The 25,665-nt window shown below is 34.3% G+C and overlaps 1 protein-coding gene across 3 annotated transcripts in view; it reads right to left on the reverse strand.

Moving 5' to 3' along the window:
- Nucleotides 1–563: 563 nt before the first annotated feature.
- The window catches only part of LOC128224278 (transcriptional protein SWT1-like), a 32,526-nt gene continuing 7,424 nt past the window's right edge, over nucleotides 564–25,665 (reverse strand). The window contains exons 3-22 of one of the 3 annotated variants that reach the window (XM_052934086.1): nucleotides 20,773–22,266; nucleotides 20,267–20,345; nucleotides 19,824–19,951; nucleotides 19,304–19,447; nucleotides 18,772–18,850; nucleotides 14,420–14,511; nucleotides 12,943–13,041; nucleotides 12,756–12,837; nucleotides 12,053–12,135; nucleotides 10,850–11,140; nucleotides 10,109–10,203; nucleotides 9,261–9,323; nucleotides 8,690–8,778; nucleotides 8,303–8,378; nucleotides 7,484–7,610; nucleotides 6,082–6,707; nucleotides 5,362–5,469; nucleotides 3,256–3,355; nucleotides 2,745–2,812; nucleotides 564–2,549 (exon numbers count right to left, since the gene is read on the reverse strand). In XM_052934086.1, the coding sequence (XP_052790046.1) occupies nucleotides 2,462–2,549; nucleotides 2,745–2,812; nucleotides 3,256–3,355; nucleotides 5,362–5,469; nucleotides 6,082–6,707; nucleotides 7,484–7,610; nucleotides 8,303–8,378; nucleotides 8,690–8,778; nucleotides 9,261–9,323; nucleotides 10,109–10,203; nucleotides 10,850–11,140; nucleotides 12,053–12,135; nucleotides 12,756–12,837; nucleotides 12,943–13,041; nucleotides 14,420–14,511; nucleotides 18,772–18,850; nucleotides 19,304–19,447; nucleotides 19,824–19,951; nucleotides 20,267–20,345; nucleotides 20,773–22,266 (4,011 nt within the window). In that variant the 3' untranslated portion in view covers nucleotides 564–2,461. Of the gene's footprint in view, nucleotides 2,550–2,744; nucleotides 2,813–3,255; nucleotides 3,356–5,361; nucleotides 5,470–6,081; nucleotides 6,708–7,472; nucleotides 7,611–8,302; nucleotides 8,379–8,689; nucleotides 8,779–9,260; nucleotides 9,324–10,108; nucleotides 10,204–10,849; nucleotides 11,141–12,052; nucleotides 12,136–12,755; nucleotides 12,838–12,942; nucleotides 13,042–14,419; nucleotides 14,512–18,771; nucleotides 18,851–19,303; nucleotides 19,448–19,823; nucleotides 19,952–20,266; nucleotides 20,346–20,691; nucleotides 22,267–25,665 lie in introns of those variants that run through there. The other 2 variants (XM_052934085.1, XM_052934087.1) reach the window with 2 other exon arrangements.

Genomic DNA, 25,665 nt, shown 5'->3' on the forward strand with positions numbered 1-25,665 from the left:
CCCCGGGGCAGGGCCAATTTTGACCCCAAGGCCATAATTTGAACAATCTTTGTAAAGGTCCACTAGACGATGAATCATGCCAAATATCTAAGCTCTAGTCCAAGGAAGTTAAGAGGAGAAGATTTTTGAAGTTTTAACTATAAACATATAGAGAAAACCCATGACCCCCCCGGGGCGGGGCCAATTTTGACCCAAGGGCCATAATTTGTACAATCTTGGTAGAGGACCATTTGGTGATCCTACCTACCATATATCAACGGCCTAAGCCTTGTGGTTTGGGAGAAGAAGATTTTTAAAGTTTTTCCTTTTGGTTGCCATGGCAACCAGAGTTCTGCATGGAATTGAATTCTTTGAACAACTTTGATAGAAGACCACCCAAGGAACATCCCTATGAAGTTTTATTAATATTGGCCCAGCGGTTAAGGAGGAGATGTTTTTTAAGTAAATTGTTGACGCACGACGCACTACGCACGACGCACAACGGACGCCGGACAAAAGGCGATCACAAAAGCTCACCTTGTCACAAAGTGACAGGTGAGCTAAAAATACAAGAAATATTTCATAATTTTTATTAACTATAATTTAATAAAGTGTTAACAAAGTGAGCAACATATTGACTAGAACAATGACTAAATCACCATGTAACTGTAACACATGGATTTTCTTTGATAATCAATGAAAATTACACTGAAGTCAGGCCATCTGAACATCATATTTTGAGTTCAAGTAAATAACATGATCTGACGCCAACACCAAAATAATCGTTATTCACAAAGAAAAAAATAAATGAACAATTAATCATTGACCTTGGACTAAAAGGGGTCCAAATAAGTTTCATCAGAGTTAATATCTTAACAATCATGATTTAGCTCTTCACAAATAGGTTCTAAAAACATAAAGAGGTTGTCAGGGTTTTCTCAACATTAATTCTCAACGTTATCTGAGTAACAAGGTTGTAGTAATTTAGGTCCCGAAAATTAAAAACTTCGTACGAACCCTCTGTAGCATACAAATGTATTCCCGAATCTTTGGCGCAAAAAAAGGACAGTCATGTGAACGGCTTCTATTTTAACCTAGGCTATAAACTGCCTGTGCGCAAGATGTTAACAGAATTTTTGTCATCTATTTTTGTCAGAAGTACTTTCGCTTAAGAAAATTATCTCAGAACTTAAATATAATATATGGTTAGCTATACTGGGCTGGTATCCATATAACATCTTAAGTCATTATTTTATCTTAAATCATTTTTTTAAGTTAAGTATCTCACTGAACAAATAATATAATTGCTTCATAATATCTGAAAATACTTTATTTTCATTGATTTGATTTGAGATACATACTTTTGTGTAAAAAACCCCCACTGATTCACCATATTTTCTTATCAGTTTCAATGTTCATGACTTATATATTATTATCTGACATACTGGTTAATCTGAAACAATGTAGGTCCCTTTAGCCATCTCACAATAAATTGATATGAGTACATAGGTTTAAATCAGCAAGGAAACTAGTCCAGTTCAGAGGCCATTTCAATAAGGTATCTTAGTCATAAATTGATAAAAATCTGAAATCTGTAAAAAAAATCCCAAATTTCAACACATTCATTGTTTTATTTCTCAAACCATTTGCTCTTTTTTAATACTAGCTAATGTTTCAATTCACACAAATATGTTAACCGAAAAATAAAACTATGACACTAAGACTCTACGACTTATATCAACTAAGATCATTTTTGAAACGGCCTCCGTAAATGTTTTAATTATATACTTAAAGTTAATCAAATACATTGTATCTCAAACATGCAAAGGGAAATTCAAAAATTAACATTCAAAACAAAGGTACCAGTCAATAATTAATAAACATAATTAATTCTTTGCAAAATACAAAATCAGTAATCTCTGCAAAAAGAAACTTGAAAATAAACTTTCAAAATAGATAAACTAGTCAATATTTAATAAACATGATCAATGCTTTGTACAAACATACTGCTGCATGGTGATGTCAATCCCATATAATGTACTGGATTAAGCAGAAATGAATTAGTATTATTCAATTGTTTAGTAAAGAATTATATAAGCCAAAAGTGTTAATGCATAGAGTCCATTTTGTAAATCATATGAAGATGAGAAAAAACAAACAAGAGCAGTCGGAGACTGCCATATCCCCCACCAAATTAAGAACCATATCCACTTCGCTTAACAACAAAGGATAACCATTAAAAAATGGACAATAATTAAAATTGGGGACTGTAGTGTCAGTAAGTGAATAACAAATGTCCAATCTTGTAAGTCATTAGGTACTATCACTTGCATGTACAGTTAGAGGACAGGCACCAGAAGAGGTTTCAGAAGAACAAAAATATCCCCTCAGTCATCAGGTGCTTGAGCGTGTACAAACCAATAGAGGTTGTGTTCAAGTAGCGTCCAAAATTGTTTTCAAATAGACAAAGCATCCAATGTTTTCAGTCATCGGGCGCTAGTGCTTGTACAAACTGGTAGAGGAAGAGCAGCATGTCATCCAGCTGACTGTGGAACTGACACAGGGTGGCCCTAGAAATACACACACGAATTAAGGCCATGCCCCATGATTCTATGTTTAGTGTCATCTTGCTGGTATATTTGAATCTTCCAAGACAGAAAATGAATAGACAAGATATCTGCATTTCAAAAGCAAATATTCCATGCACTAAATGTTTGCATGTGAAAAAGATAATCTACCCATATTGAGATTATAATACTTCTCACCTAAACTCTGTAAGGCTGTAGAGTGTCAGCATCTGGACAGGGGTCACTGTGATGGCCGGCTCCGGTTCCTGGGGGACAAATAACTTCCATGTATATACAAAATGGAAAAGTAGTGCTTCCTTATATATTAACAGTGAAAAGTAATTTTTCAATAAATGTACACAATGAAAAGAAGCTTTTCTATGCATGTACAAAATGAAACCGTAATTCTATTATGTATAAACACAATGAAAAGAAAGTTTTCAATGTATGTACACAATGAAAAAAGAGCTTCCATGTATAGACATAGTCCTTAGTGTCAAGCACAACTCGTGCATTGTGAATGGACATGTATTCTTAGTTGTTGAAAAATATTAATGTTAATGTACACATTTTGAATCATACAAAGTAAGAACGGCAATAAAGGTCCTTCATTAAGTTAATATGGTGAAAGTACACATATTTCTCCTAGTTCAAAACATTTCCCTTAAAGAATGTCAAATGTACTTACTGGAATGTCAAATGTACTTACTGGAATGTCAAATCTAGAGAAGAAAGAATTGCACATATTGCATAGAGACACAAAATCAGATTCTCGTGTGTTCAACTCTGTAACAGCAGTCTCCAACAATCTGAAAGAGTAAAGGACATCAGCCATATATATACAAGTATTTACATCAGCCATATACATACAAGTATTTAAACAGGACATATTCATCTCAAGTAATTTTTCCATTGCCAAACCTCAAGTTCGTCATTCAAACCATCAAAGTTTTCCATATGTAAACTAATTCAAGTTGAAACTTGAAAACTGAGTACTCAAAATGTTTTGGTTGAACCGTCTCATAAGGTAAGGTAACTGACCAGCTTCTACTTATTCTTCTCAAAATTAACTGTTTTTTCCAAATTTGAACCTGCCAAATTGTCAACTAAACTGTCCATTTTGACAGCCGGTTCTTATTTATAACAATGCAAACCCAGTGGAGCTCATCAGATGCTAATCTCAGTCAGTGGAAGGACTCAACAAATATGTTATTTGTGTTACATGCTTGTAATATTGTAGTGAACATGTGTACATCAATTCATCTATCGTTACCTTAGTGCAAGAACTCAATTTCTCCCACCCCAGATAAGTAGATCCAATAATTTAACCATGCTAGAAATTCTTAGATGAACCTATCTTACACTCTCGGCCATGGAAGATACTTATAACCTGCTTCTATTTCTATATGCAGTTATTGAGTTATAGCACGAAGGTGACGCTATAATGAATATCATTTACCATTTCAGTTATTCAATAATCACTATAAAAAGGTGTCTGCATGACAACACAAAGGCAAAGACCTTGGATTTGACAATATCTGAACTTTTTTTCTTCTAAACTAGATGAGTGAATAAAATTTTAATGTTTTTCTGGTGCATTATATGTAGCAATTTTACAAAATCTGGAGTTAATACTGGCTACTACCATAAATGACTGGTTATAAGATGATAGTGGTTATAAGACGCAGGCAAAAAAATCCTTGGAAAATCTCCAGAGAAAACTTTTAATCTATGTTATGGGTTATAGGACACATTGAAAAAAGTTAAAATTGTCTGCCACCTTTGGCCACCATATTTGTTGAGAGTGACATCCTTTTTACATAAATGTAAACAAAATACAGTGGAAACTCACTAAACCGGACAAGGTCCGGACTGGGCAATATTTTCGGTTTAGTGAGGATTCCGGTTTAGTGAGGATTCGATGTACGGAGTAAATTTACTCAAAATATTGACTGAGTTAACCTTTAAAGGCTTTTGTCCTCTAGGGACAGTTCAAGTCTTGAAATAAAACAACTCGCGTAATTTAATGCTTGTTTAGTATGTTTGATAGTTTAATTAACACACCGCTCTAATTTGATTCAATCATAGAAGTCTTTAGATAAAACAACCCTCCAAAATCATCACTAAATAACCGTTTCTAGTTCTTTTTCTGCACCAAAAAATTAATGTTTCAATCAATTTTCTTTTCACAAGTTTGATCGCACGACAGTCAGTCCACAACGCAATCATCATTATCGATTATCGAGTTAACACAACATCACAGGTGTAATATTTAACGACGCACCGGCTGTCAAAACAAAGTGACACGAGATTCGCGAATTCCTAATACACAAAATTATTTTGACATGTTTGAACAAATAAACGTCCGGTTTTGTGAGGTAAAATTACGTTGACAACTAACAAATTTTCTGGATTCTTTTGTCTGGCATCCGGAATTCCGGGGTTCCGGTTTTGTAGGGATTTTTTTTACATTGAAAATAGAAGGGGAAACCGGAACTCTGAAAAAAGTCCGGTATCCCGAGGATTCCGGTTTTGTGGAGATCCGGTTTAGGATAAATGAAAATGAATCTATTATTTGCACTGTGTTAATAAGAGTTAACCACGCCAGGGCTCCGTTTCAATAAGATATTTTTATATATACACTGCTTGATAGTTCTCAGGTAAATCTGTAGTTTAGGACAGAATCAATCCAATAAATGCAGTATGATATTTTTAGTGAAACATGTAGCTTATACCAAAAAAGACTTACACCTAGATAGTTACAACCTAAAGCCTTATGATCTTTACTGGAGCAGGGCCCAGAGCCCTCACTTACCCAACATAGGGTTTCCTGAGCTCCATTACAGAGGAGGTGAGCAACTGTAGTTTGGTTACCATGGTTTCCGGAACACTGACAACATCAAATCCAAAGTGGATCTCTTCGCTGCAGATAAGGTAAATATAAAATAATGTTGTTTTTTTCTAGTTTCTGATACAAACTTATCATTAAGTCATTTTTTCTGTTACCTGGGAATGGACAGGTACTGCACTTTCACAAATTCTAACGAAACATTTATCATTTTGCAGAGATTTTTTTGGAATTATTTTCACCATCTGTGTCTTGCAAATTGGGAAAAATAGTTGACTGGCAAAATACAAAATCCAGCCAAAATGGCTAAAATAATGGCAAATATTCATGTCTTCACATCTTTTATGCATATATATTACACTGTAGAAGAGTTTGTCTTGTCAAGATATTATATACTTTTCAAGAAAACATGGCCCTTTATTTATAAACATCATCTTCATTTATCAAATTGGGAAACAATACATACTTTTTGGGGAAAATTTGACATTTTTTGGCAGTTAATTGCATGAAGAAAAATCACTGTTTTGCAATTAACAGAAACACAATCATAAGTAAGTTATACTTCTATATTTGTCAGCATTATTATGTAACTCAAAGTACAGTAGCATTAGTACTGGTATGCAAACTGTTACAAAAGAATATAAACTAACTAAAGGTTTTCTGACAATTACATGAACATTTTCGTACCAACTCTTGTGAATGCACTTCCAAATCCTTTCTAATTTCTGCCCTGCTGTCATAGCAGCAGCTCTGACATCACTTCCTACTGTAGGTAGGTCACTTCCACTTTTTATGGTTGTTTCTTCTTTTAAAGTATCTTTTTCTTTCATTATCACATCATTTTCTGTTTGCATATTATTAGTTCCTGTTTTAATTACAACAGATACACCTTCTGATTGATTAATGTTACTTCCCCTCATAACAGTTGTTTTTGCAGTATTAGCTACATCTTTCTCTGATTTATCCATCACATTAGAGGAAGCTTTAATCTGACTTGAACACTTGACATCACCAACTTTGTCATTATTCCGTTTGCAAGCATCATGTTTACTTATCTTGCAAGTAGAAGTTGTTATCACAGACTTGAAGGGAACGGATTTCACTGAACTATTAGGGGTCACAGTTTCTGGAATAAACTGGTTACTTCCATTGTTTTTCTGGAATGGTTGAGCAACATTTTGAACACAAGTTTGACTAGAGGCACTATGGTCAGTTGATGATATGTTAGCATTCCGACTTAAAGAGGCTGATGTGGCAGTTGATGGTAAAATGGACGATGTCTTGTGAACTGATATGACAGGCAGTGTTCCAAGCTGAAATAACCATAGTCAGATAAGAATGGTGAATAAAAGGCTATTTACTGATTAAAGCAGGTTACTTAAAGCAAAAAATCCTTGTCAAGCAAAAATCCTTTGTATTACGAGCAAAACAGCATTCAACCCTAGGGTTTTAAGGTAAAAACTTAATCAGCTAGACCTGCTAATTATCTTATTGGAATAGTAGCATACATGAAAAAAATATATAAAGGGGATAAAAAGTAAGAACTTTCAAAGAGCTGTTTTCATTTCAACAGAAACTGTCTGATTTTAAAATCATTATAGTCTCAATAAGTTGTTTTGAGGTACAATACTAAGTATTATACTGACATCTAGTGTTCGGAATCGGTTCTAGTTTGACTATCGATAATCGGTTCCACTCAGGTAACCAATTATCAAAAGTACAATCTGTTTTTGACAATACCTTTATTGTAGATTTATTCTTGTAAAATAACTCAGAATCCTTAACAATGCTAATTTTATAATTGTCTACGTTTGAAGTTATTAAGTTTTGTTGTTGCTTTCGACAAAGTTGTTAACAATAACATCTGAACATTTCCGAATGTATAAATGCAATCAAAGTCGAAAATTGATGGATATTAACTAAACGCAAATAACGAGAAAAAAGAAGAAAAACAATTCGCCAGTTGAATCGATGATCGATTATGACCAAATACAATCAATTGTCGTCAATTGACCCAACCAGTTATTTTTTTATTATAATCGATCATTGGAACATCACTACTGACACCAAAGTCATACTTCACACATACACTAGATTTGAGGTATTCCTCCAGACTGGAAATGTTCTGAGGGAGTATTTTCTTGGTGTGGAGGCCACGACAGAGGTCCTTCATACACTTCACACACCTTGTCACCTCCTCAACAGTTGGACCGTATCTGTTTTTTTAAGGAAAAATGTTATAGCAATTCAATTCATTAGTTTATTTCAGATCTATTGCATTTATAACCAATTCAATTGAACTTAATTGTATAAACTCTCATTAGTTCATCTAAATTAGGGTTGAGCTATTCAAATTTTCTGGGCATCCACGAATCAGATTCTCTGACCCTTTCCAAAGGGTAATTTCTTTTAAATTGACGAAATAGTCCTGACCTTCCCAAGTTACTTCTGGATCTTCATTCTTAATTTGAACATCAGTATATTTGTTTTACTTTTTTGTTCCCAAAATGCCACATAATAGGCTTGATCAACTCCATTTAAGCCCTAATGTTCCTTAACTACTAGAGTTCATATTGTGGGTGAGGACCAGAAAGTGCAAACATGATCTTGAAAGCATCATGACAAAGAACTCCAAACAGAAATATCAAAATATATAAGAAATGTTCAGTCACCTGAATACTTGTGAAATAATTCTTAACAGATAAGGGTTGTATACTTTTTTTGTGTGTTGTCTGAAAAAATCAAATGCCTGAACAAGATAGTTAAAAATATGGTGGCATATGGCTGGATTTAAATGCTCTGTTTCTGAGGTAGTCCCTATATTGTAGTTTCTGTTACTGAGGTAGTCCCTATATTGTAATTTGAGTCACAATCGTAACAATTAAACCAAAAGTGAAAGGTTTCTTACACTTTTCTCTTGACACATTCCTCCAGTATCTCCATGGCATCAGCACTCCCTCTGGCCATCATGTCAACTGTGTGACCTGAAAGGACAATTGGTGGAATAAAATAACAAAAGAACCAAATTTTTTTTTAGCTGAAAAAGCAAGTCAATACTTATTTAATCCAGAGTAATTGGTCCTGCTTAACTTGACCAAAAGGTCTCGAAACATGTTGCATTTTAATATTTGAACAGTTTTTGAATTATGGCCAAGGTTAACGTTTTTTTCTTTCTGTCATCCAAGACAATGACACCAAAGCTATAACAATACCTAGACTTTACTTAGATGAAAACTGACAAGCTAAAAAATGGTTCAAATTGTATTCTTGAAACTAGTGAAACCATCTACAGTACCTTGTGTGTATGAGAAGTGGTCGATGAGTGTCTGAACATTGTGGATGAGTCGTCGTGGTAACACCATTCCAAACACTGCCATCCAGTGTCTGAAATCACAATATTGAAGTGAATGAGAAGCATCAACATTAGTGATCAACAACAAGTTACATGAGCCAGAAATTACTTTTTTCAAAAACTAAAATTCCTAGAATAGTATGTTGCTTGTCAGCAGTGGCCAAAACTCTAGTAAAGGTCACCATGAACCCAAAAACAAATATGGCGGTGATCTGCTGACCATTACAAATGTGCATACCATCTTTTAAGTTTCAACACCGATTCATTCAAAATTTATTGATCGAAAATGATGCCATCACCATACAAAGCAATCTGTATTTGTCTGCCATGCTTCGAAACACAACAAGACATTCATTTCATAAGAGTCACATATATTTTCTAACATAACAGTTTTTTAATAAAATCTCAACATTTTACATGAACATGTAGTCTTGAGCATAGTTACCTCAGTAAGAAAAGCAGCACAGTCCCGATAACCTATTCTTATCTATAATAAGTCACAGAAACCACCTACTTTTTCCAACACTCCAGTATATCTTTCAGCGACCATGGGGGCTTTCTGAGTACTATGGAATGCCTGTGAACAGAAATAATATCTGCATGTGAACAAATATAACATTTGCCTTTGAAAAGATACACCATTTGCCTGTGAACAAATATGTGAACAAATATAACATCTGTGTACAAATAAAACAAATTGACCCATAATTCAAACATAATGGGCTTAAGTATCTTACTTTATTAAGTTATATCAATAACTTTAAAGTTTATTTTACAAAATGAAAATAGTTTTATCTTTTAACCAATTTCCTGTAAGTCTCAAAACTCTCCAAAAGGAGAAATTAAAAAAAAATATAACAAAAGAAAAATAGAGATTAAAGCTTGGCCATGTTTTAAGGGACTTGGAACCTCGTTTATCTTTCATAATTTCCTGATAAAAGACACAATAATATTTCCCAATGTTCTGTCAGATAGAATGCAGCTATTCACCTCAGAATATGATTTCTGATTTTCTGAGAATAATGGACTATTTCTATCCTGTTTATTATTAATCCTGCATATTATCTACCGAAAAATTCGGAAATTATTTACCAGGGGTTCTTACAGCTGATAATTATGAATTCTGAAAAATAGCAGGGGTCTGTTTGAGTATGAGGGAATCTTGCTAAGAAATTGTTTCCAAGGTTATTTATATTCATTTCAAGGTATTCATACTGTTATTTATGCAAAAGTCAGAAGAAAAAAAAACGTTTTTACAACAGTACAATAGTCTAAAGTTAAAAGCTTTCAATCCTGATTTCAGAATTAATACTGAACTTTAGAACCTGGAGTATTATCTACATTTTGGTTTTCATTACACACCAGATATCCCCATATGCTTCATTCATCTCGAACTCTAGTATGTGTCCCATCACCTGGTTAAGGGCCATCTTCAACTTGCAGAAAATGTTGTCCAGCTGCAAACACAGTGGTCAAAATAAGCACAAGTCTGGCACTGGTAGATTACTTTTAAGGCTGGCTCGAATTCTCAGTTTTATATAGTATGTCTTGTTACAAATATTGATGCCAAGCACAATTTGAGCGTGACAAGAAAGTCATATAATAATTGAAAATATCGTGTGTTTTTTTCTTCTGTATATGATGTACCATGTTTTGTATCGATATTGCTGTTGTATACATATTAATAAAAAAAAGAAAAAAAAAAAAAAGAATTTGAGCTTGTCCATTCCAAAAATTAATTTTGATAACTGCAAACATGATGTTTTTCCCTACATTCATACTTAAATTTCAAAAAGCACACATGACATTCTTTATTGAGCCTGTTAATAGTCTTTATATGTACTCAATACCTGGTCTAGCTTCAAATAGGCCAGTTGTCATTATGAAACATGTGTACAAAGTTAAATGTTCTTAAAGGAGTCCTCAGTAACTGTTATGGTCAAAATATAAATTTTGTACAATGTGCATACAATAATGAAACATTAATATAGTTTGAAATTGTTTAAAAAGATCTTAAATGAACAAATTCTGTAGTTATGAGGACATGGTACTATTTATAAAAAGTTACTTAAACAACTGCAGTTTTCTGTTAACAATACAAACCAGATTCTTCATGCACTGCCCATTGGCCATGCTGTTATCTCCACTTTTAACAACTTTTGTGTTAGACTGGACTTCGCGGTTCTGGACTTCTGGTGGGAATTTTCCTGTTTCCATGGCAACTGTATTTACTGGGGATATTGTTCTCTGTTGCTGCTGTTGTTGCTGCTGTTGGGGCTGTAGTTTTTTCTGCTGTTGTTGAAATGGTGATTGAAGTTGTACAGAGATCTGGTCCACAGTGGTTTTGGATTGTTTCATTTCCGCGGCAACATTTTCTATTCCACTAAGAATATCCTGAAAAGTCAATACCTTTTTTTAAGTGTTTTTTTTTAATCATGGTATGTTTTTTCAGTAAAATTTGATCATCGTTTAACAGGACTTTATCATAAGAAGTTATATAAAGAACAAAGTTTTATAACTGAATACAGAAAGAATAGACCATAGTGATGACATGATGATAGAAGAAATCGATAAATCCTTAATGGGCAGCCATAATTGAATATGATCATCAATTATGGATTTTTACCTCACTTTATTATCTTACTTAAAAGCTGATAGTAACAAGGTATAAAATATCATTTGTTAAGTCAAGACATCATATATGTATATCTGACTTGGTGCTATGAATGTACAAAAAATAATTCATGTTTGAATCTTTTCTTCTGCCATCCAATGTTGGGCCAATTATTAAAAATTTAAGAAATAAAGATAAATGTCGTTTTCAAATATTTGGAATGGAAATACATTTCTGATAATTACGGAATCAATGAGCGATTATGGTTGTCCATTTCCCGTCACTTATCGATTATAAACTTTGTCAGGCAATATGAGACTTGTAGACAAGAGCATGCAAATTGACAGTACCCTAGTCCATTTTGCTCAGTCGATAACGGACAATAGCTTGACTATAATTAAAGCAAGAGTAATTGGCCTTGAATTGCATTTGCGTTACTACACTGGCTACATATTATGCACTACATTTCATGAGGATATCTTAAAACTATTTTAGAGTTAAGGCCAAGATTTTTTAATTAATTTCAAACGTTTTTTCACAGTGACTACGCTGACAACACCAAGGCTGTCACAAAACCTCAGTTATTTCTTCAAAGAACTGACAAGCTATATACATATAGCTAGATTTGCTTGTAAGCCTGATTTATCACACTATTTTATTCCTTACTAAATGCCCATAGTTATGAAACAGACCTTTGAGTTGAAGGCTGGAATGTCTGTGACCAAAGATTTGATACAGAGATTGTGGTCGTTGGAGAACAAGATAGCATTTCCATCTGCAATAAAAGAACGTCAGATACATGCATACATGTAAGATTAGCTTCTGTATCCCAATATGGTGGAAGTGAAGGGCCAAAAATGTCTTCTACATAGTAAAACTTTATCCTAGTCAACTTATCAATATCCTATTTTTTTTATATTTCAACCATGTTACAAATTTTCTACATTCAAATTGATAAAAAGGATTTAAATGACTTAAGAAGCTTGCATTGGTATATTTTTTCAATAATGCAATACATGTCTGTAAATGATATTCTCCAAAAACAGATTTTATTCATAGAAAATCTTTTTCAAATCCAACTATATCTCTCATGCATTATTAGTTTATTTCCTGAATGTTACTGTAAATATAATATGGTAGGATAGATAATATGAAGGGTAAAAAATAGAGTAAAATCAGTTAAATAACTCCTTATGCTATGTTAAGTACACAAGGAAGAAACAAAACTGAAACCATTTATTCCAAGTCTATTTATATGATCTTTAGTATGCAGGCAATACTTATTATAGGCTTTTATTCTCCCTAGAATACGAATGTATTGCCATAGATCATATAAATAGACTTGGAATTCAATTTATTATATTATCTACAGTAAAATTAAAAAATACTGCTCACATTTATGGCGACACTGCAGGCATGCCTGGAGGATCCGGTCATCATTACATTCAGCCTCAAACTCCTCCTTGGCTGTCTCCATCTGAGTACATAATTGAATTAGTCATCATTGCTTTTTATAAACACTTCAGTTTTATGCATTCTCTGAATACATTAGTCATTGTATAACTAATAACAATTGGCCTACCTGTTTGGCTGTCTGACCAATTATTCTGGGGTGTTTTGAAGTGAACAGCAGCTTAAGGAATGAGATGGCTTTCCTCGCCTGATGCTGGGTTCTGGAGGACTGAAATGTGCCAACAATGTTACCATAACTATAACTTTTTTAAGAAAAGACCATATCTAAACTCAGTTTTGGCAAATAATAGCTAACATGTCATCAAACTATCGCAATATCTCAGCATTGGCTTTTATTTCTATCTGCACTTATAGAGTTATTGTACTAGGGTGAAGATGTATACTGACAGTCGATGAAAACCCACCACGATTTGAACCAATGTCATATTTTAGTTATTTATTTTGACTTAAAAACAATTTTGATGAAATTGAGTCTTTAGTTCATATCCGACACATAACCAGTACATCAACTGTGTCTTGCGCACCTCTACATAAAAAACTTCACATCAGGTGCAAATCATATAAAATATGAAGCTAGCGCATCACAATGGAATACTTTCATGAAAAAGCATTGAAACATTGGATGTACATTGCTTAGAAGACTGCAATATAAACTCCCATAGACAATACTTGAATGACATGATTCTGACATGAACATCATCAAGACATCACATCAGCGTAGCACAGAAAACGTCATCATTAATAAAAACAAAAACAGGCATTTACTATGTGGTCAAACAATAACTAAATGGCCTAATCATTTCCAACACAAAATATGCAGAACTAATTACCAACATCAGCGGTGCAGGGTACACGTTACCTTCAATGCCTTTATACATGTTTATGACATCTATTTGTTTTATGTGTTTGACTCTAAGGGTCTTTTGTATATCATTTTTTTGTGAACGAGAAGCAATTTATTCGAAGAAAAGTTTTAGTTCAATTACACAATGACGTTGATCAAGGAGGGATGTAATAATATTAGCTTTCAGCTTTCTCCTCAATTCTTACAATGATACTTGTATAATATGGGTGTTTCAATGTATTTCCATAATATAAATAATGTTTGAACTAAACTAATATTAATGAGCATGAAACATCTTACCATAAAAACTATTTCTCATACTTTTTAAGTGTTTTTTTTTTAATGACTGTCAATACATATACATATACAGTTATATGTAGTGTACAATCCACACACTTTTATAGTTTGGATTTAAAAAAAACAATTCACTACATCCAATATATCCATTATATATTAATACAGGCACAACTCCAGTTATTTACTAGACTTAAGCGTATCCATCATCATACAGTGATTTAAATAACATAAAAGGAGCCTTCACAAGAAGCAATTGTCCGAGATTGTTTGTCAGAGTTTGTCAAAGTAGCCCATAAGATTACAAAACCATGTGGCATGCTATTATTTATTAATGAAATATAATCCCTTTTATAGGCTATTTATCTGGTTGAGTTAAAGCCAATATTGTGTACTTGTTGCATATATGTCAGTGGTTAAACCAAAGTAAGTTTTAAAGCAGACTTACCAGGCACGGTTTCCCATGACTGACGGTGGACTTGAGGCGATCCAGCTCCATCAACACAATCCAGGGGACATACAAACACACCCAGCCCAAACCTGCAACCGTATGTACAGCTACTTCGTGAATAAAGCACAACCGTATGTATAGCTACTTCGTGAATAAAGCACAACCGTATGTATAGCTACTTCGTGAATAAAGCACAAGCGTATGTATAGCTACTTCGTGAATAAAGCACAAGCGTATGTATAGCTACTTCGTGAATAAAGCACAAGCGTATGTATAGCTACTTCGTGAATAAAGCACAAGCGTATGTATAGCTACTTCGTGAATAAAGCACAACCGTATGTATAGCTACTTCGTGAATAAAGCACAACCGTATGTATAGCTACTTCGTGAATAAAGCACAACCGTATGTATAGCTACTTCGTGAATAAAGCACAACCGTATGTACAGCTACTTCATGAATAAAGCACAACCGTATGTACAGCTACTTCATGAATAAAGCACAACCGTATGTACAGCTACTTCATGAATAAAGCACAACCGTATGTACAGCTACTTCATGAATAAAGCACAACCGTATGTACAGCTACTTCATGAATAAAGCACAACCGTATGTACAGCTACTTCATGAATAAAGCACAACCGTATGTACAGCTACTTCATGAATAAAGCACAACCGTATGTACAGCTACTTCATGAATAAAGCACAAGCGTATGTACAGCCACTTCATGAATAAAGCACAACCGTATGTACAGCCACTTCATGAATAAAGCACAACCGTATGTACAGCTACTTCATGAATAAAGCACAACCGTATGTACAGCCACTTCATGAATAAAGCACAACCGCCACTTCATGAATAAAGCACAACCGTATGTAAAGCTACTTCATGAATCAAGCACAACCGTATGTAAAGCTACTTCATGAATCAAGCACAACAACCACGAAGACCTGCTATACTTTGAAAATATTAAAGACTTGTTTTATAAGGTCAGAAACTTACACCTTGGAAAACACTCAATACTTACTCTCCAAGTCTTTCAGAATAGCAATTAATAAACAATAAAAAAACTTAGAAGTTTCAAAAGCAAGATTTATTCAGCTTACTAATTTACACGCTTGTGAGATTTTTTACTAAGGGCTATTCCAGTAAAACATATGTCCCACCCCAGGAAGGCACTTTCAAAATGGACCATCCCCCTTGAGAAGTTTATTTGATGAGAAAAGAACCCCCTTTAGAATATTTTCTGAGCAAATTCGGACCCCCTTGAGAAGTTTATTTTTTTATACGTCTATATGCAAAGATTATTTGCAATTACTCTTTTGTAACTCTTTGATCAGGTGAGCTATATAGGACCTTATAGCTCACCCTAGTTTCTAAGCCAATCATCACCCAGAGATTTTCAAATCTTTGCTCGAATAGGTTTCATATAAGATCACATCTGCACCCAATAAGTTAATTATTATAACTAGGTCAACAGACATGGCGCGCGCCAAATGAACTTCGAGCAGCCAATGGGCACGCTGTATACGGCCTTGTTCGATGATTGGCTTAGAAACTAGGGTGAACTATAAGTCGGTTACAGCTCATGTAATGGAAAATAACAAAACTTATTACTGGGCTTTGCTTGTAATAAATTTTGTTATTTTCCATTAATAAATTTGGTTATTTTCCATTATATGGACTATAACCTACACACCACGGTTCTCTTGTTTCTTCATATGTTGCTATAAGTGCATATTAAGCCACATGAGGCTGAAACTTTCACCCATGTAATTATACATACAACCTAAAAATAACTTGTGGTCGAAATGTTAAGGGGACGAAACATTCGGATTTATAACATTTACGCAATACGTACAAATTATGATTTCTAATAAAATTCTAGACAACTGTTGTCAATTTCAGGGGTCGACACTAACCATTTTTCCAAGGGATCCCGAAGGGACACCAACATTTGAAATCAGGTGTCCCTTCCTGAAATTAGGAGTCCCTTCCACTTTTTACATTTTTTCATTGTTGAGCCTGTTTTAATATTAAATTCAACATCCTTTTACTTTTCAATTTGTAATGCAAGTATAAACCACCATAATTATTATACGTTTTCAGCAGCATGTAATGACAGGTTAGTAGCACTGAATGGCAGTGAGGTATATTTTGGTCTCTAAGTTGGTAGATTGGGTTCAAAAGCGGGAGAATGTCTAAGTCCCTTTTGTTTTCAGTCAAAAACAGAGATGGATACAATGTAAACAAAAACTTGATGTTGTTACTATTTTTAGATTTTTGGAAAATATGCATAAAATACATCATGGTTCAGGGTCTTGTCAAATGTCGGTGCTTTTCATTAAGAAACTGTAGGAATATTACATCTGGCTTGTGAAAACTCCAATCAATATTTAGTAGAGCTGTTGATAAATCAATCAGACTGCCCAACAGTCGTAGTGCATACTGGAAGAGCAGACGACCAAAAATTGTGTATACATGTTAATTTTCGCGCCAAAAAGTCATAAAATTTTATAAATTTATTGAATTAATGAATAAAACCCTGCAAATTTTATTTCTATTATTTTTTATCAAGGCATAAAATATATGTCTTTAAAATTAACAAAGAATATTGATAAGTTGAATGCCAATTAACAAAGAATGCTGAATGTAGGATGCAGTTCTTTTGTGTCGTAAATGTTTCTGTAAATACTCAAAGGTCGCATCATATTATATAAAAGGTATCATCAGAGTTGGCATCTTTTTGGGCGGTTCTGACACATAAGCAAAACAATTCCACATAAGTATTTTACCGATAATAAATCTCTGTCAGCTCTGACCTTGTTTAAAATGTAAACAACAAAACGGAAGCGTTAACCTGCATGCGCCTGTGAAATGACCTGTTTATTTATAGATTCATGACGTAACTATAGTCAAATAGTCAGCTATACTTTCGCTTTGATGAGTCCGATAATGATAATTAATAATATTGTTTTGACATGTGCTGTCAAGAAATTTAGGGAGCACGAATTTAGGAAATAAATTAATTAAATGCTACTTATTTATTGATATTTAGCGTTTATCAGTCAGAAATTTAAGTGTCCCGACGGAATACCGGACTTCGAAGTTCAGGTGTCCCTCCTGAAAAACTGGTGTCCTCGGGATCCCGGGACCGCGTTAGTGTCGAACACTGCAATTTGGTATACTTACCACGAAACGTATCCACACATGCGGCGCAACTATTGGTTTCTAGCCAATTTTGTAGGTTGGTCTTCGACCACGACTTTACAAATTCTGGCGCCTCCGCCATCTTGTTGTCAAGGGACGCAACTTCTTCTGATTTCCGGTACCGCGGAACCGACTCGTAATATCGCGAAAATTTGTATCCAAACCAATTCTGTACACGACGTTCGGTAAAATATGTTATATGGATAAAAAAAAAAACGGTATTTCACCATCGGGCAGTGAATATATCGAGCAGATACGGTCAGAAGCAAAAAAGAAAATGACGCCCCCCTATAGAAGCGAAATTGGACTTATCACCACCCCCTACAGTAGCAAATTAAGAAAAAGACCTACCCCCTACAGAATTTCTTTATTTTGCCGTCCTGGGGTGGGACATATGTTTAACTGGAATAGCCCTAATGGATGTACATAATTATTGTGGGGTCAAAGCCAGAAGGTATCAATGCCTTCTGTATTTTAATGTGGCTTGTTATCTTCTGGCATTAACTCGACAAATAATGTATAATCCTTGGTTCTTTACTTCAGTTGGTGTAAAACATGTATAAAAGCATGGTTTAACCAGCATGAAATGCTCCATCCTTTATATGCAATATATGAGCACTTGGGGTCATGTTTACAAACAGCCTCAAGTCTGAGTTCAGACTCAAGTGGCAATATCACAAACCTTCATTTCATTGTAACTTTCCTTCTGGTCAAGTACTGATGATGGAATTTGCCATTTTTATTTAAAATGTTCAAGTATTTACATTCATCTTTGCAAAACAAATGGAATAAAGATGATTCTTCTCTGAGTCTGAGCCTAACCATGGACTTGAGAATGTTTCGTAATCATGGGCAAAAGGTGTGTGAGCCACAGGTACTATTTTCATCATTACTATTACTGTAATTACATAATTACTATAGGTAATATTTTGGTACATGTGTATGATATGACAGGGAATTAAACCAAGCAAGTTCAGCATCAAAAGTAGATGCTCTTGAATTAAGCTATCTTACTATTACTATAATTACTTAAGTACTATTTTGGTATGATATGACAGGGAATTAAACCAAGCAAGTTCTGCTTCAAAAGTAGATGCCCATCAATTAAGCTTCTTGGCTGTTCTCCCTATGATTGCATACCTTGTATGCTCCAGTCCTTGAGATCATCGACCATGTCCAGGTTAGAGATGAGCACATTTGTGTCCAGGACTACCAGTAGCTGCAATATGAAGAATAACAGGCTCAGGAGACCCACATATTGAACAGTCAAGGCATATATTTGGAACACAAGTGAGCGAATATTTCAAATTAAAAAATATAATGAAAATTAAAATGCACATTTAACAGTCATTGAAATAACACTTTTGGATAAACAAGCCTAAATCCTAATACTGATGCTTGCTATAAAAAGCAGTCATTAAGCCCTGCTATATGAAATCCAGAATTTTAACAAGCCCGGTAAGCATTTTACCAGTGCAGTGTGCCAATTTCGACCTCTGACTCAAAACAAAATATAAATGCCGTATAACTCTTCCAATAGAATTCCTTACAACTAATATTTTGACACTATTCATGGGCAGACTATAAAACATTAAATATCTAAAATAAGACATTCAATGTCGAAACTAAACATATTTTCCTAAATTATTTCCAGTTAATTACATGTACATACCTCTAGTTCAGTCAAAGAAGATTTATCTCCCCTAGTTGTGCAGCTCTCCACAGGGATATCAATACAGCCTACTCCAGTTCCCGGCTCACACTTGAGCTGGCTCCGCACCTCTGTCAGCACGTTATCAATCTCCATATCTTCCTCCTGAACAGGGAAAACAATCAAATTTAAGGATAATCTTACATGATTATTACATATTATCATAGTTATCTTTCCTAGTTAACAGACACCAATACAGACCACCATTAGAAAACCGTTTTAAGTCACTTCCCACTATGTCAGAGAAACCATTGAGAATGATTATGATGTCAATGAAAATGATGGTAAGGTGATGATAATAAGAATTAAAATTTCATCCTGGGGTATTCACTTACTTTGATTTGGAATTCCCCGGATTCATACTTATGCTCTGATTATGCATTTATAACAAAGATATCTCGGCTCATACTGGACTTTCAACAAATGTCCTTTGAGACTCAAAATTATCAAATTTTTGAGAAGACCCTGAGCCTATACTTACCTCATATCTAAAGGTCTCCACCTGGGTCTCAGTCTCCAGTGGTTGTTTAGGCACCAAACATTCCTCAATCTCCATGGAAACTAGGTTACGGGAAGTGATGTCAACCTTCTTTGCTTCTCCTGGCCATCCTATGTACAAGACAATGAACATAACTTTTCAAAAGAGTTAAGGGCTTTGTTACACATGTTTCTATTGTCACTGGTTAACTTGTACAAATATTCATGAGAAAATCTCAAATGTTTTTTTTTAATTATGGCCAAAATCTTTTGCACTCAAGGCTGATGCGGATGAATTCACCAAGGCTATGACGAAACCAAGACTTTTTTTCTTTAAAATACATGTTTAAATGGAATAGCCCTATATTATTGCTGGATTCTCTGTACACTTTCAAAAATAGTGTTATCTAAAATACGCTGCTAAATGACACATATCACACACCACACCTCTCTCTTTCTGTTGTGGCGACACAAGTGTGGAGTGAAAACCACTGTCTTGTGATTGGTTGAACAATCCCGTAGTTAGCTGAAAAATAAAATGTACATGTATGTTTGTATATTATATTGTTTCCAAGAAATTAATCAACATGTTTTTTTTTCTAAATATTTATTCATAACATTATATAGAAAATTAGTTGATTACTTGAACAACTGAATCAATTAACATTTTATTTGAATTGCATTGCATTACTATTATTACATTCATAAAACTATTTTGACACAAGTGGTTTGACTTGTCCAAACGAATAACACCTTATTTATAACCCTTTTCATCATGTGTACACAAAATTTGTAATACATAATAAAAAAGAAAACTAAGAAAAAAGTGAAGAAAGACTGTCTCAATATTGTGGAACTACAAATAGACCCACCTGTTTAAAACAGTCCTGTGATGAGCTATCTGACGAGAACCCACCGTCCTCTAGGTTGTTGATCCATGACTGTATACTTACAAGCTTTTCCTTTTCCCCAATAAACAGCCTCAGCTCTGTGTTGTTGTTAGAGTCGCCAACGTCATCATCATCATCATCATTGGTTTCTCCATCAAATCTGAAGCCTCCCTTCAGTTTTCGTACCTTGTCATCAGAATTAAAACTTTCAGACTTAGCACTGGTGTTAACTCTCAAGTCATAATCAGTTTGGGATTGCAATGAATTGTTTATTGTTTCTGGTTTCAGGTTTGTAAGTTTTGTATCTTTTAATGAAATTTTTCGACTTTCATTTTGTTTTGATTGTCTTTGTTTAACAACTTTTCGTTTATCACTACCATCATCAGAACCCTTGATTTGTCTCTTTTCCAGGTCTGTATTTTTCACACATTTGTCCTTCGCCTTGTCATTAGCTGTAACCTTCATAACTGACTTATCTGTGCAAGACTTAAATCTTTTTGATAGAGGAAGCACCACTTCACAATTTGATTTCTTATCAACATCTTCATTTTGGATAACAATCTTTCTTTTCATTCCAGGTGCTTCATTCTTCTCAATATGAGAAGTACTAGCAACTTTAGAAACCGATTGGCCGAGTTTCTTGTCTAAGTTAACACTCTGCTTAGGGGCTTTCACAGGGGATATTTTACATTTGGATTTATACTGCCGTTCACACGTCTCATCAACTCTAGGCTTAGTCTTCTCATTTTCTTTCCTACTTGTTACACTTGCTACGTCTTTACCAGTTGAAGATGCTGGTACCCTTCTACCTATTGGAGTAGATAGCCCAACAAAATCTTTGGTCTTACTCAGGTCAGCCCTGAGGATATCGCTAACTTGCTGCAACTCCTTGATTGCTTCTACTATATTCTCTTTACTAACATTAAGTATCCTTTCTTTTGGACTTTTCACCTGACTGAGTTTAGGTGACTCACCTATTCTCCCTGACATGGAATTATTACTGTGCTTCAGTGTTCCACAATCTTGATTTATCACAGCCTCCTTTGATTGGACTGATGTTACCATTGTACTGTGACTTTTGTCTTGAGAACTCAATCTTTTGCTTTCAGAATTAACAGACCCAACACTATTAATTGAATGTCTTCTTTCAGTATCCATTTTCCTTGAACTAGCACCAGCAAACTGAGTCTGTTTTGTTGAATTGACTGTCTTATCACGTGGTATCTGAGCAGGAGATACATCCCTTGATTTGTCCTGTGATAAATATCTAGGCAAAGAATTGCTCCTAACCTTCTTCGACACATCTTTTACACCCATTCTGCCTTCGTTCAAAGGAAAACAAGGTTTAGAACTAGACGCGTTCTTGTTCTTATGTACTCCAGACTGATTCTCCACTTCTCTAGACTGGTTCTCATGTTTACCAGACTGGTTTTCAACATTTCCAGACTGGTTCTCTGGTTTGTCAGGAAAGCCGAGGCACGGAGGATCGCAGTCTGGGGACTGTAGTGAGGTGGCTGACAGTACTGGCAGACCTGACAGGGACTTCTCTTGATTAGTCTGCAACATAAAGTGGCTAGATATTAATTTTACGCAAATAAATCCAACAACATAGTATCTCCATGAAATAAATTTAAAAAAAATAATGTCTTTGCATATTATGCATGTATACAATGTTTATCAATCAATATTGTATTTGGCGGGTAAAGTTATATTGTCGCAGTGATATTATCATTCTAATTAAATGGAAACAGAAATAATGTGGGTTTTGTAAAAAAGTAAAAAGACTGTTAATAAAAACAAAAGATACACAATATTGAATAATGAATTTGAAAACCAAAGTACCCCTGCCCAGAAGTTTTGGAGAAAGTAACTATAAACCCATTAGCTTAAGGAAACAATGCTCACTTAAATAAACAAGAGCCGTCGTAAGACAGCGCGCTCGACTTCGCCGCTTTGACTTAGAATACAATAAGGATGTAATAATACCAAGTTTGGTCTCTTTATGTCAAACCTAACTAAAATTATTCGATACATAAGGTGACTTTGATGCTGCTCTCCCACCAGCCCGCCCAAACAATGACGCAAGTCATTCAAATAACTTGATTTCCCATTATGAAAATGTGGTTTAGAATATACAAATATGCCTTTCAAAGGGAATTAAAAAAAATAAAAATAAAAATTAAAAAAAATAATAAAAAATTCAAGGGCCATAATTTGTATTTAGGCTTAAAACGGAGTTATGTTTCTTATTGTAAGTTGGTCGCAAATAATTTTGAATTTAATTAAGTGCATTTAATGAACGGTATAGAAGTTTTTTTTATTAAAATCCCAACTTGCCCTAAAACTTTTACTAGCCTAAACCTTTAACCTAAGTCAATCAGGGGCCATAACTTGTATTAAGGATATGGAGTTATGTAACCTCATTGGGTGATGGTACTGAACAATTGTGTGAAGTATTAAGTCAATTGAATGAAGGGTATAGAAGTTATTAAACAATATCCCAACCTGCCCTAAAACTTTAACCTAAGTTCCAGAGTCAATCAGGGGCCATAATTTGTATAAAAGATAATATGGAGTTATCTAACCTCATTATGTGACGGCTCTGAACATCTGTGTGAAGTATTAAGTCAATTGAATGAATGGTATTGGAGTTTTAAGTGAAAATCCCAACTTGCCCTAAAACTTTAACCTGCCCTAAAACTTTAACCTAAGTCAATCAGGGGCCATAATTTGTATTTAGGATAATATGGAGTTATGTAACCTCATTGTGTGATGGTCCTGAACAACTGTGTGAAGTATTAAGTTAATTGAACAAAGGATATAGAAGTTATTAATTAATATCCCAACCTGCCCTAAAACTTTAACCTAAGTTCCAGAGTCAATCAGGGGCCATAATTTGTATAAAAGATAATATGGAGTTATCTAACCTCATTATGTGACGGCTCTGAACATCTGTGTGAAGTATTAAGTCAATTGAATGAATAGTATTGGAGTTTTAAGTGAAAATCCCAACTTGCCCTAAAACTTTAACCTGCCCTAAACCTTTAACCTAAGTCAATCAGGGGCCATAACTTGTATTAAGGATATGGAGTTATGTAACCTCATTGGGTGATGGTACTGAACAATTGTGTGAAGTATTAAGTCAATTGAATGAAGGGTATAGAAGTTATTAAACAATATCCCAACCTGCCCTAAAACTTTAACCTAAGTTCCAGAGTCAATCAGGGGCCATAATTTGTATAAAAGATAATATGGAGTTATCTAACCTCATTATGTGACGGCTCTGAACATCTGTGTGAAGTATTAAGTCAATTGAATGAATGGTATTGGAGTTTTAAGTGAAAATCCCAACTTGCCCTAAAACTTTAACCTGCCCTAAAACTTTAACCTAAGTCAATCAGGGGCCATAACTTGTATTTAGGATAATATGGAGTTATGTAACCTCATTGTGTGATGGTCCTGAACAACTGTGTGAAGTATTAAGTTAATTGAACAAAGGATATAGAAGTTATTAATTAATATTCCAACTTGCCCTAAAACTTTAACCTAAGTTCCATAGTCAATCAGGGGTCATAATCTGTGTAAAGAATAATATGGAGTTATCTGACCTCATCATGTGATGGCCCTGAACAACTGTGTGAAGTATTAAGTCAATTGAATGGAGGGTATTGGACTTATAAGCGAAAATCCCAAATTGCCCTAAAACTTGAACCAGACGCCAACGCCGACGCTGGGGCGAGTAGTATATAGCCCACCTATTCTTCGAATAGTCGAGCTAAAAATGAAACAGTCTGTAACAGGGGTTTCAAAATGACCCGGGAAGCAGATAAAAATAACAGAAATTGGTGTCTCTCAACCTGACTACTTATTTTGCTGTGGAAATGTCCCACAGACACACAGCTTCCATTAATTTAAACTGCTTCTTTCAGGCAAAATGTAATCTCTGCTCTAAGGTAAAACAGTTCTGTTATCGTTATTGTAGAAAAAATCATATTTTCAAATGTTTAAAATTGAGAATCTATCATTCAGGTACAGTGTCTTTTAAAACTGTTCAACTTGGAAACTAATTACATTTTTCAGTTCTAACTAAAGGTGGTAGTATTCAGGCCAGAGTTGGTGAAATGTTTTTTTCTGCAGAAATATGCTTTGTTAATTTTTTCACCATCGCTGACCGAACTGCCACCTATGGTTCCAATAAGAACTGCAGAACCAAACTCAAATTTCACGTCAATACTAAAAGTCATTTCTCACTCTCCAGCTTGACTCATTCTCCAGCACGTTAGTTATTAAGTATAGCATGATCCAAAATTACTAACGTTGTACTCTTTCAAGAAGCGCCTTCTCTTATAAATGCCTAATAATGTTGCTAAATATCAGTGCATTACATTCTAAAGAAAATCATTCCTTGCGCGAAAATTAAATGATTATAACTCAAAAATAATAAATTATACTTATTTTAAAAGAACAGTTTTGCTCTATAATTATTTTTCTATGAAATATAGACCAAATAATTTCATACTCCAAATGGACAAAATGTGCTTTTAACAAGTGTAAAACATATATATATACAAATTCAAATCATGCTATATGTATGCAGATATATGGTTAAATGATTTTAGAGATTGAGATTTGATCCAAGGCCTAAAAAAAAAAATACATTTGGTTCGGGTTACCCGACCCTACCTACGGAATAGGCGCCGACCCTAACGTTTTTATAGTCAGTTTGAAAAAAAAATGAAAAACTAAATAAAAAAAAAAAAAATCTTTTTTTTTTTTGCTTTTTTAATTGCTTATATAGAAGATAACTTTAACACCATTCTCCAATGATGAAAATGACATTCTTATATAAAGCCTAATAAAAAAAAAATAAAAAAAATAAATAAAAAGCCTACCTACCCTACCTATTTTTGAAAAGGGTGTAACCCTAACCAAACAATTTTTTTTTTTAGGCCCAAG

The sequence above is a fragment of the Mya arenaria genome, chromosome 17 (assembly GCF_026914265.1).
Source record: "Mya arenaria isolate MELC-2E11 chromosome 17, ASM2691426v1".
Classification (NCBI taxonomy): domain Eukaryota; kingdom Metazoa; phylum Mollusca; class Bivalvia; order Myida; family Myidae; genus Mya; species Mya arenaria.